We start from the raw sequence: 13375 nt of genomic DNA on the forward strand, positions 1-13375 counted from the left end.
GAGATACATTAATTCAGGTGACATCAAAGACAAATTCTTATTCTGCAGTGCACTTGAAACCACAACAAAAGCTGATGATGTCATGGAACAAGTTTCAACTTTTTTTCAAGACAAAGATCTTCAATGGGAAAACGTGTGTGGGGTTTGTATGGATGGGGCACCAGCTATGCTGGGATCGAAATCAGGATTCCAGTCGAGAGTGAAGAAGCTAGCACCTCAAGCAAAGGGCATCCACTGCATGATTCACCGATATGCTCTCGCCAGTAAGACTCTCCCTGCCTCTCTGCAGGAAGTGCTTGAATCTGTAATCAAAATTGTAAGTAAATTATGTGAAGACTCAAGCACTCAACACTCGCCTATTCAAAGAACTATGCAAAGACATGAATGCTGACCACCAACTCCTTCTCTTCTACACAGCAGTATGTTGGTTGTCGAAAGGAAACGTTATTGTGTCTTTGAAATGAAAGATGAAATAAAGCTATTCCTTGAGACTCAAAAAAGGAAAGATCTTGTAGCTCACTTTGAAGATGAAGCATGGAATAAAATGGTTGCGTACCTAGCCGACATTTTTGACCAGCTGAACAAGCTCAATTTGAAGCTTCAAGGAAGGGAAACACATGTTCTCCTTTTTCAAGATAGTCTTCGGGCCTTTGTTTCCAAACTGCAGAACTGGCATCGGAAAACCAATCTTGGAAACATTGCTATGTTTGAAAAACTTTGTGGAGTGATGGATGAGTCTCAGATCCAACTGGATCAGTTCCTCAAGGATGAGATTACCGAACATCTTCAGTCTCTAGAAAAGGAAGTTGAGCGTTACTTCCCTGAGCTATCACAGGAACAGGAGGCCCTGGTAAGGAACCCATTTTGTACTGAACTTGATGTATCCAGCATCCCAGATGATATTCATGATGAATTTCTGGATCTAAGGAACGACTCTTCAGCTCATGATCTCTTCAAGGTGAAATCTGTGACTCAGTTCTGGTGCGCTATGTATCAGTCATACTCCAAAGTCAGCATGACAGCTTTACATGTCCTTGTTCCATTTGCTTCTACCTACTTGAGTGAGGCAGGATTTTCCACTCTTGTTAATATAAAAACAAAGAATAGGAACAGATTGGATGTTGGAGATGACATGAGACTGGGTCTAACAAACACTCAGCCATGAATTTCAAAGCTTGCTGCTGAAATGCAACATCAGGCATCTCACTAGCTGGGTTGGATAGCTGTTCAAACCTATGTTAATATTATTTTAAGAAATATATGTTCTTTTTGTGAATTCAGGTTGGACCAATGTGATTTAATTTGCTAATAAATAATTACAGAATTTTTAAATATTTTTTTAGATGTTTCTTTCCATCTCCTTCACAGAAAATAAAAGAAAAATTAATCTGCTGATAGTAAGCCCTAAGTAGGGGGTCACATGGGTTTCAAACTTTTAGATAAGGGGTCGCGAGTGCCAAAAGGTTGGGAACCCCTGGAGTCGATTTTGTAAAATATCAGACATGCTTTCAGTTCTTGAATGTAGACACTACATGATGAAGAAATATTTGGTGAACATTTAGTCTTTGTGAAACACTGTTCACACTGTTTGTATGGTGGAAGGCTGACTACTGGAATTGCTCATGCATTTCTAAAGTGGTTGAAAAGCTTTATAAATTTGAAAAAAATGGTTACATACTGGATAACAGCATTGCAGGAGTATGATTTGTGATACAGCATTGTCCAGGCCCACAACATGAGAATGCAGATGAATTGTTGTAATGTATGTGGGGACTATGTTCATTCATTGAATATTCTCACTCTGGAAACCATGTGGGAGTCAAAATAATTTTTTACCATGAGAAACTAGTAGACAGAAACAGGATTTGCAAAATAAAACATATTTTATTAGACTTTGATAAGCATTTTTTTTATCATAGATTGATACATAACATTTATAATTTTAACATTGAAAATTAATTATTTACTACTTATTATTAACATAATTTTATAAATTTCCCAATAAGCAAAGAAACTTCTCACTGTATAGTTAGATTTTCTTAAGTAATAAAACTATTGTTAAAAGTAGAACTGAACTTTGGTTTGTGTGAAGCAATACTTTTTACCATTAGTGTTAGCAGGCAAACCACAGTTCTTGGTGGCCTTTTTCTAGCTAACTAATAATCATTTTTGACAACTTTTTTTGTTACTGCAGGCATTATTAGTCATCAAATATTAAGCCTGTTTATTTATTTCACATATGGTTTAGGCATATTCTTTTATCCTGAAAGTACTTATTGTATTATTGTATACTCTTCAGCTTGTTGTGAGCTGAAGTCTGAACTTTTATTTATTTATTTACTTATGAAACTTCATTATTTACCTGGCATGTGATGTATGAATGTATTGCAGTTATTATAGTTGTGGACATAAAACTTTAAGACTGCCTACTTATTTAAATTGAGTATGTTGTAGCATTTAATATGTGGACATCAAAATCATAACTTTGAACTTGGATTGCATTGGATTTATTGGCATGGAAGAATTTGATATTTTACAGCTACAATGTGTGTGTTATATGATTTCAACGTGATTCATAGGTAGATAATATATATCATATTTGAGTGTGTAATTACACTGCTCAAATACAACATTAGACAGTATGAAATGTTATGATGCCTATAATGTATGCATCTGTTATGCCTTTAAAATAAAAATATTAATTTTGTCTCTTCTAGCAAAATGGAAAAATCTCCAAAAGTTGCAGTTATTTGTGAAATCAAAGATAAAAGTTGTGAAGAAAAATTAATGGGACCAAATTCTGAACTTCAAGCAGATGAAAATATGAATGAGGAGCAAACTGTTGACAACACGAAAGAAGCAAGTCCTATGTGTGAAGCAAATGTACAAAACGATAGTGCATCTAGCCAATATCGATATATTCAATGTGGATTCACCTCAGAAGTGTATAAAATTGAAGTGGGCAATTTACCACAATTTGTACATTATGGGGTAAGTAAAATGACCTTTATATGAATAATTAAATCTATTGAACTTTCCTTTTAATGCTGACAATTTTGTACATGATGATAGTAAATACATGTATTTCTTATTGTTTTGAATGCTCTGTTACATATTATATGTTTCATTGTAAAAATTTTATGAATGCGTGTTTTATTTAGAAATACCAACATAAACTATTCAAACCGTCTGATGGTCGAATGGTGGTCAGAATTTTGTTTTAGAGATTATTTATCTGAGTGCATTCTCACCTGACTACTCTCACTTCCATGGATATAGTCCCACACTAAAGTATTTTTGTATGAGTTTGGAATTTTGGACCACCATAATGAAAGAGTATTCCATTTAAAACTTCTTAAAGTTTGTTATGTTTGAGTTTCAGACAAGTAATAAAGTATTAAAATTTCTGTTTCTGTGGTGTTTCTAATTAGGTTTACTTCACCATATAGTAATCTAAACTCAAAACTACATACATATTATGTCACTTCACCATTATAAGATACCAGATGATATCTCTTTGGCTGCAGCACCAAAACTGTGGTGATGAGCCTTTAATAGGTAAATGTGCAGTCCACAGCAGCGGGTACAGCCAATGAAAGCATGCATTAGGCCTCTGTGTCACAAATTCTATTTTTAAGTTCACCTCTGGCGAAGAAGAAACGTGTGTACAAAATTTCTCTCTGTTCTTTAATTTATGTAAAAATAAACCTTGCACTGGGAGCGTTATCAATAAATTTATGAGGGAGGGCCAAACAAAAGAATCAAACTATTCTGATGCATATTTTTTATGCAGTAAAACTTTGTGGAAATTTAGTGCTGCCCTCTATATGCACAAATTGTTTTCTTATGTTTCATATTGTATAGCTGTGTTGTAGCATGCAGATAATCATGTCGCAGTTATCCACCAGAAGGAGCACAACACTTATCATAGCTGGCTCCCTCTATACTGTAGAACTCAACCTTTACTTTACATTGTGGCACATTTGGCACATTTCAGAATTTTTCTTGTGTTTGCTTACTATTTTGCGTTAACAATTTGATTTGTTAAACAATTTTCTTAGTTGTTTCTAGTTTTTTTAAAAAAAAATTTATTTGTTTCTACAGTGAAACTTGATACTCTAGGTTGATATTTCATTAACTCGATTAAATTTTAAGTGCCATCATTTTACTTCTCCACTTATGGACTCTCAAACTATGGATTTTTTTAATTCTGGTATAGGTAACCTTTTCAAATAACACTGTAAAATATTTTCCAGGCCCAAATTTCTGCATTATTTTTCCTATCCATGGCTATCCACTACTCCCCTGAAGGGTTGTTTGAGAATACGTGCATCTTCATGCATTCCATGGTGGTATGTTTGTTTTTCTTGGCACTTTTCATACATTCTTGGCTCCCCTGTTTTTGGTACATGCTGAGTGGGCATACACATTTAGCAGATGTGCATCTACCCATGTCTTATTGTAGGTCTTTCTTATGACTTAATTTTTACTTCAAGTGGTTTTTGGAGATTATCTTCACTAATTGGAGTTCAAGTGAGGGCTGCTTATCAACACTCCTGCATTTCTACCATGTTTTCTGTGTTCCATAGCCTTCACCCGATCCTCTTCCTTTTTTCCTCTTTTGTCTCTTTTATTGTGAAATTACTCATCACAGTGTACCACACTGCTAACAATACTGTTGCTTATGTCATAGATCATTGCACTACACTTATTCTAGTTTGAGACCTTCAAGTTGTTCTCCGGGCTCTTACTCACTCTTCTCTCAAGAGTTTAGTTACCTTTTTAGTATAGCACTTTTTCTAGACATCTTACTTTTTACTTGTGGTCATCATAGTTTGATTACTTTTTGTCACTGCACCAATGTTTTGCCTGTATTCAGATTGCAGTTTTTTCCCAAGATGTTGGCAATTTCAGAATGTGATGTCACATTCATAACTATTTTCCTGCATTTTGTTTTCAGTTTCTGGTGCAGGGCATTTTTGCTAGTACTATATTTCTTGCATGGCTTTGTTCTGCTATATCTCTTCACACCTGTTTATTCATTGGAACACTTCTTCTACGTGAGAGATTTCTCCTATTACCATTACATGTTGCATCTGCCAGCTCATGGGGTTGGCTTATTTTTCCTTGTCTTCTGTCTCCCAGTGTCATTCTAATATTCATGGAATAGATCTATTTTCTCACCCTCTCATATCCATCACATATTAGGAGAGATCATCCAGGCTGAAATCTGACCATGGCAAACATTTTCATCTCTCATTAACCTCATCAATGAGATACCAAATCCTCCATAACACAGTTCAACTATGAGTGGGTGTTTTTATATTTCTTTATAGTGGCTCAATTCTACGTGTTAGATCCTGCTCTATGGTGCCTGTCCAGGTATACTAATCTTTAAATCCACACTGTATTGCCTTTCAGGTGTATAACTCCTACTGTTGAGATGGTATATTCCCAGATTGTTCCAACTCTTAGTCTATCATGAGTAAAGCAGTATTGTGATTGCTGTCCATCTCTTTGATCCTGAATAAGAATGTGCTTTTTTAAAAGAATAGGGTTTTTCAGTCATCTAGTGCACTTTTTCTAGTGTTATATTCTTCCAGAATCCCCACTGTTTGAATGGAGTATGGGAGTACTTACCATCTCTATGTCATTGGAGTGAGGGACTATGGAGGTATCCTTCTGAGTGTGCTTAATCACATTTAATTATTCAGTTGAGAGCAGGGCATTGTATTTCTTTGGTGATATGAACCCTCCTTTTACCATGGACTGGAAGAAAAATACCTGATGCTGCCTGGTTATAGACTGGAGATACTTCACTAAAATGCAGTAACACCCCTGGCTGGGACCCCATATCCTACTGCTATCTGGACATTAGTTCCCAGATGATCTGTTATTGGATTACAGATACATTCTTAAGGTCACCAGGGCTTGGACTTGAGTGAACCATCATGTTGCATTCCTCCTTCCAAGTGTCACAGTGTTGAATATCTGGGTGGTCTGGTGATGGTTGTGTACTAGACCTGCACATATGTGCCCTGACTAGGATGGTAACACATAATTTGTTTTTCCTTCTGCTTCTTTGTCATGAAATGAAAATGGTAGGGATGCTCCTGCTACCATAGACAGATGATAAGTACAAGATGATGTGTAGGTTTGGACCAGAGTTTACTCACTGATTACAATCTAAAGTGCTTCAGTCACTGTATGCCATTTGGCATGTTCAATTGAGTAATTATTGTGCTCCTTTTCTTCTCAAGTTAGTGACATTTTCATAACTTGCAATAAATATATCTAGTTCAGATGTAGTGTTTCTTTCACAGTTATGTTCCTTTACCAAGGGATGTCACACTACATATTTGCTCTTTAGACACTTTTTGAAGAGTGTTCATCTTAATAAATATTGGACTGATCCCTGTAGCATGTCAACATGTCAATGTGACATTCTATATATATGAAAAGAGGTACTCCACTTTTTCTTAAAATATATTGGAAGTTGAAGTTTCAAACATGGTACTTCCCCCCACTCAAAGAATTAGCTTTTTCCATTTTGTACTGTCCTCTATGCAAACTTTTTTATAACACATGTCACAAGCCTTCTGCACCCCTTATTGGAATGAAAGATTTCAACATGTCTCTCATACAAGTCAACATGTTCCATCTCTCCACCAGTAGGAGTGCACCACCATGACATGATGTATATGACTTCTTATGTGCACCACTACCAAACCATCACTTCTTATTTAGCAGAGCCTGAGTTCAGGCATTTTTCTTTGGTCTAGTACTGTTACAGAATGGTTTATCTAAGATTTATTTCATTTCAAGAAATTTTCATTTTCCAAGCATTTATTTTCCAATGCTTTGCTGCCAAATCTTTTACTTGTTTATTCAATGTAAAATTTGAATTCTGAAGTCAATGTTACCAATTCAGGTTTATCTCATTTAACTGATGCCATACTTCAGGCTACAGTTGCCAGTGAATAATTGAGGCATTTATTCGCAAGGAGATGGAATGTAATATGGGACAATCTTTGCATCCTCCTGCTTCTTCTCTTCCTCCTGGTCCTTGCAGTCCTGGCCACATTAATGTGGAGTTCAATTAGTATGCTCATCCATCATGGTCTTCAGATTAGTGAACACTCTCTTACCATAGGATGAACTATTCTTATTTGGACCAACAATTGCTAAGTTCAGTTCTGTCTTTTTGTGGAATAGGTTCCAAATTTTCTGTCCATTTAACAGGTGCTCAGTATTTCTGTATTCATCTTAGCATGACAATTCTGTAGTGGTATCTTTCCTCAATCTAGCTTTTGTCAGACGCTCTTCACAGGGACCCTGAGGAGTTTTCTGGGATTTCCTCTTTCTTATCATTTCCATGTGAGCCAACATGTCATTTTTGGCTCTAGATGTGCAAATATGATTGTTGTTGTTGAGATCTTTTGAGTTGTGATGGTACATTGTTGCAGACCTATTTCCAGCTTCTTATCTACAGGATCTTTGTATGGTGCTGTTTTTTTAGACTACATGTTTGACATGATTCCAGAGTTTGTGAAGCAGTGGGTTACTTTGGTCCAACAACAATCTACCCTTTCTCATCTGGTGGCCCATTTGTTCCAGTCAGAGCTAAGCATGTCACTTGTTACTGTATTTTGACCCCCCCCCTTTCTCAGCCCTTGTTTGACTGTTTCTTTATCCTACATGCCACTGTTTGTTGTTTTTCACAACAACTCATGGTATGCCAACAGTGGTTGTGGTGACTAACTGGTGGGTTTGGCTCTGGTGAGAGCTTGTCTGACAGCTTCCTTTCATCAGTAAAGCCCTTTCATGTGTGATGTTTGGGCTCAGATTATTTTCAGAAGGATTCATCATACTATTTATTAATCTTTCACCCTTATCCTGTATAGATGTTTACTTTCCTCCTCCTCAGGATCCCTTGTTTGCCAGTCTCTTTCCAAGGTAGTACAAGACCTCATACAACAGGCCATTGAACTTGCCCTATGCAGTTCACAAGGTTTTATTCTCACCTATTTGTGGTTTCCAAAGAATTGAGACTAGATTCCAGTCCTGTCTCAACCAATACATTCATGCCCTATGACTCTCCATGGAATCCTACCTTACTCTTGAGTGGGTTTTTTTCCTGGGCCTTTGGATGACCAAGATGGATGTCTCCAATGCTTATCTGCATATTCCTATGTTGGAGAATTCTTCTCCTTAATTTTGGTTTGTCCTTTGTGGAATGGTGTACCAATTTTGTACCTAACTCTGTGTACTGTCTTTGGCACCAAATGTCTTTTGTTAGGTGGTGTAAACTTTTGTTTTACATCTTCATGCCCTGGAATTGCACTTTCATTTCTACATGGAAGACTGGCTTCTACTTATTTATTGTGAACAGGACTTGGCCTGTCAATCTTGTTAGCTCCTTTTTGAAGTTGCTCAGGTGGGTTGGTTAATCAAATTGAAGAAGTCCTTCCCTTATTCTACCTGGTACCTTATTCATTTGGATGTTTTCTTCAACACCCATCTCAGTTGGGCCAAACCTTCTTTTCTCTAGCTTTGTTCTATGGCACTGGGAGTTTGGAACAACCTGTGTACTACATCACTTCCTGCTCATGAGGATTTGTTGCTTTGGGAATGTGGTCTTTGTTGTTAAATCCTCTTATACCCATACCCATTATTTGAACTTCTATGCAGTCCCTTCAGTGGATTGTCCATGACCAATGGAACCATGATCAAGATCCTTTGGATTTTCCTTCCTTCCTACGTTATGTACAATCTCTGGTGGTAGTTGAGTAAGACTTGTACTTTGGTGGGTGTTTCAGCAGAAATGGAGTGAATTTTATACTTGGGCTCTGGTTTAAGGGGTTCCAATTTCTCATTCAGTTGTTGCTTGCATCTCAGAGCTCTTTCATGAGTTTTTTGAGAATGAATCCTCAGTATCCATGATATCTATGTATCAGGCAACTATATCCCATCCTTTATGTTTTTCTCGTTACCATAGTTTCTTTCTTTTGCGCTATCCTTATCTATTTGATCCATTCTTTCTGGATATGTTGGACACCTAGATGTCTGGTACTTCAGGATTAAGACATTAATTTTGTACTAGTTTTCTTACTTTACCTTAGCTTGAGTCCTTTATCTGATGATATTTATTCCTAAAGACTTTTATTTCTTTCGGCCCGGCATGGCCAAGCATGTTAAGGCATGTGACTTGTAATCCGAGAGTCACGGGTTTGCATCCCTTTTGCGCCAAACATGCTCGCTCTTTCAGCCATGGGGGCTTTATAATGTTACGGTCAATCCCACTATTCGTTGGAAAAAGAGTAGCCCAAGAGTTGGCGGTGGGTGGTGATGACTAGCTGCCTTCCCTCTAGTCTTACACTACAAAATTAGGGACGGCTGGCACAGATAGCCCTCAAGTAGCTTTGTGCGAAATTAAAAAAAAAAAAAATTCTTTCTCCTCTTGACCTGTAGATGGCATTGGTTGGATACATTCACTATTGATATCACTAACTCTCTGTACCACCCAACATACCTTCTCATTTATCAAGACAATTTCTTTCTTCTCAAAATTTCAGCAGCTCATGAGGGTTGATTTTCCTTTTTTCCCATTTTTCTTCCTTATATTTTTCATCTCTATCCATGTCTAGATTCATGTAGAGTACTATGTCTTTTGTGTGACCTTCTTTGTTATGTTACATACATGGCTGTCTTCAGGAGCTTCTGTTCCCACTTATTTTTTCCATGGCAACCTCTATCATCTCTGGATTTTTCTTCTTTGCTCTTATCATGTGTGTTCATCGTTTAATTCACTTGGCTTAATTTGTTTTATCCCTTCTCAGTACTTATTTCGTGTTACATTCAACCAACTTTGCCACCTCATCTTTTCCCTTGCTTCTCATCTTGGTCAGCCTTTGGAGGAGATTCTGGTAGACCAGACATTAATCTCCAATTATTTCCATCATGTTGTAGTTTCTGTATCTTTAGGATATCACCTACAATTTATGGCTGTAATTCAGATTTTGGTGTAACCATGACATTAGGTAAGTCTTTATTAATATTTTCATTTCTTTTGGAGGCCCTTGCTTTGATTTTTGTATATTGGATCCCACTCTGTGGGAAGTGGTACTTAGCCAGGTATGTTTTACTACAGAAATTTGCAGATGGGGTGTTTTAGAAGATCACTGAAGGGGCAATAACTTGATTAGTAGGGTCATCCTGGACAACAACACCCATGGATGGCCTAGGTAAAGGAGAAGAAGTTAGCTAACTGTCCCTGCTATGCCTGCTTTTGAAAATATATAGTTTTGTGATTACCCATTTTACTGTCTTGGGTGTAGCAGTCCCTTTTGACTCTTCCACTTCCTTCTTCCAGTTGTGTATTGGAGTCCTTACCACTTACTAATTTAAAGTTGCTGGGTTGGTTGAATATGGAGGCATCCTAATGGATGGGTTCCACACAGATTGCACTAACTTTTCAGTTCAGAGTCATGCAGTGGTGTTCTACCAGAGTAAAAGGTGTACCATCCTCTGGATTTAATCATATATATGACAGCTTAATGCAGTTGACTCATTCAATTAGATGCCCTTATTCTACTCTTGTGTAGATGTCATTACTTCACAGGCTGTATATTGAGTGAAACAATAAACATACATCCTCATACAGGTTTGGAGTTGTCTATCTGTGTCGTAAGTTATGGAAGGTGTACGTGGGATTTCTCCATTTCTGTTCAGGGCATTCCATCATCTTGAGAAGAGGATATAATTGACCTTTGCACGTTTCAGACTAGTCTCATGGTTGTGGTGGTTGATTGCATGAAATGGACTTTCTTTGGATATCAAATGCCACATTTCTCCTCTTCGTGTGGATTCCTGTATGTGGTGAGGGGACCTTCCAAGGAAGATTTAGTTCTTTCAATTTACCTCCTCTGGGATCTAAACATCCACCCACGTGTTTGCTGTGCATGGCAACCCATGAAGGGGAGGAGAGGATCCTGGTGGTTGAGGGGTCCAACCCTAACACACCACTTTGGCCTTGAATTCCTGTAGACATGCAGCCTTGGGGTGGCCCCTTGGGCCAATTGGCTGGTCCACTTGGGCTAGGGTTAACCAAGTACCAGTGTTGGATGTTCTCAACAGGTGTTGTGGACATTGTATCTAATGCTGGTGTTTAGGTATAGTGCTCATGAAATCCTGGTATTCCTGCAGTGTCCTTGTTTGGCATTGTAGTGTGTCCCCTTGTAGGGCTCCATGGTGGGGTGGGTCAGTGGGCACCGAAATATTCCTTTTTTATTATGGATCCTACAAATAAAAACTTAAATAAAATAGTGAAGAAACAGTCCAAAGGTAAACAACCATGCCTTGAAGAGTCTGAGCAGTAATCTTCAACATCTGTAATGCTTGTTGTACCTCATTTTCTTGTACTACATTTTCTTTCAGACAAACTTTTAGGGCAGATGTCTCTGTTTTTCATTCAGCAGGGACTAGAGGGACTTGCTGGGTCTTCGAAGTCAATAAAGAAGCTTTGCTCTGGTAACATACTGGTGGAAACATCTACATCTCAACACAGTGAACTCCTCTTGCATTCAAAGGTGATTGGGATATGCCTATTGAGGTTACACCTCATGCTACTTTGAATTCACATGAGCAGTTACAGTTGAGAGGAATTTGTAAAACATCCCCGAGTCAGAGATTACCACTGGTTTTTACATCCAAGGAGTTTCTGCATTGAGGCTTATCTCCATTTTTAAAGATGGAATTATGACACCAACCAATGTTGTCATTCTAACATTTACATCACCACGTCCACCTGCCACCATCAAGGCAAGTTATCTTAATTTCAGAGTGTGGCCACATGTTCCAAATCCTCTCTGATGTTTCCAGTGTCAGCAGTTTGGTCACTCGTGGTTCCTTGACATGTGCTTATTGTGGTGGCAAGGACCATGATGCCTATGAGTGTGAAACAGACCCTTGTTGCATTAAATGCAAAGGCTGTCACCCATCCTACTTTCATTCTTGCCCTAAATGGTTGGAAGAAAAAGAGGTGCAGTATTTGAAAACGATCCAAACATTACTTACCCTGAGGCTTGAAAGTTGCTGTCCACCACTTCTCAGATATATGCTGCTGCACTTCATTCCACTACTACAATGGGAGGTGCAGACAGATCTCTCTGTGCCTCAAAAAGAATAATTCTCAAAACAAATGAAAAGTCTTTTGATCTCCATGGTTAAAAAAGTTGAGGAATCAGCTTCAACATCCATCTCGGTCCCCAACATATATTCTAGCAAATCCCAAGATCAATTGCCTTTGGTTCTGGGTAAGGCCATTTCCTCCAATACGTCTTCTCCCACCCTAAGATGCAAAACGATTATTTGTTGACGTCATCTGTCACTGTAATCCTCTTTCAACAATAAAGACCTGCCCAATCGAGCCAGGGCAGGATCCATGGAGGTCAATAAACCTCCCTAGAATAAAGACAGTAAAGAAGAAAGATGTCTTAAACAGAAGGTTTCCCCACCCAATTTGCCTACACATAAATAAAAATGGTTACCTTGATACAATGGAACTCTCAAAGTTTACATTCTAATCTGGATGACATCAAAACACTGTTTCCTACCATCCTGTATGTCTTTCCTTACAGGAAACATTTCTGAAACCTGCCGATACAGTCACCTTTCAGCAGTTTTCTTTTTACAGAAATGACAGGCTGTATGATTGACAAGTGCATGGAGGGGTGGCCCTGTTGGTTGATCAGTGTGTGCCTTCCCTGTCTTTGCTACTCGACACACCCTTGGAGGCCATAGCCATCTGTGTTTCCTTGGGTCATACCATCACTGTTTGTTCTTTCTCCGTGTTGCCTGGAGAGATCTTAATGTTCTCATTGAACAGTTGCTCTCTCCCTTTTTAATCCTGTGTGACTATAATGGACATCATCCCTCTGGGGAAGTTCTGATATTGATGAGAGGGGTTGATTTGAAGAGCATATGCTCTCTGATCACAACCTTTCTCTTATACATATTTTCATGTACGTAATCAATCCTTTACTGCTATAAATCTCTCAGTTTCCACCTTTCATGGAGGGTGACAATAATCTGTGAGGCAGTGATCATTTTCCTATAATTTTGAGAGAGACTAGCCATGGTCGATGCCACCCGACCCGTGTGCTAGGTGGAAGGTGGATCACACAAACTGTACATCTTTCACTGCTCTCTTAGATCTTGATCCTGCCATCATCTGCAATCCACCAATAGATGACTGTGTGGCAGCAGTAACTGACTGTATTATGCAGGCAACTGCTCAATGTATTCCTAAAATCTTGACACGTTTTCCTCAATGTCCTTGTCTGTGGTGGAATCCTGCCTACAACATGGTACAGAA

At 38.2% G+C, this 13375-nt stretch overlaps 1 protein-coding gene across 6 annotated transcripts in view; it reads left to right on the forward strand.

Annotated features, from left to right (window-relative positions):
* LOC143249004 (tRNA (uracil-5-)-methyltransferase homolog A) overlaps window positions 1-13375 on the forward strand; it is a 103478-nt gene that overhangs the window by 19520 nt on the left and 70583 nt on the right. For all 6 annotated transcript variants that reach the window (XM_076498142.1, XM_076498145.1, XM_076498147.1 and 3 more), the window contains exon 2: window positions 2718-2991. In XM_076498142.1, coding sequence (XP_076354257.1) covers window positions 2718-2991 — 274 coding nt within the window. The remainder of the gene's footprint in view (window positions 1-2717; window positions 2992-13375) is intronic.

The sequence above is a fragment of the Tachypleus tridentatus genome, chromosome 4 (genome assembly GCF_004210375.1).
Source record: "Tachypleus tridentatus isolate NWPU-2018 chromosome 4, ASM421037v1, whole genome shotgun sequence".
In the NCBI taxonomy this organism is placed as follows: domain Eukaryota; kingdom Metazoa; phylum Arthropoda; class Merostomata; order Xiphosura; family Limulidae; genus Tachypleus; species Tachypleus tridentatus.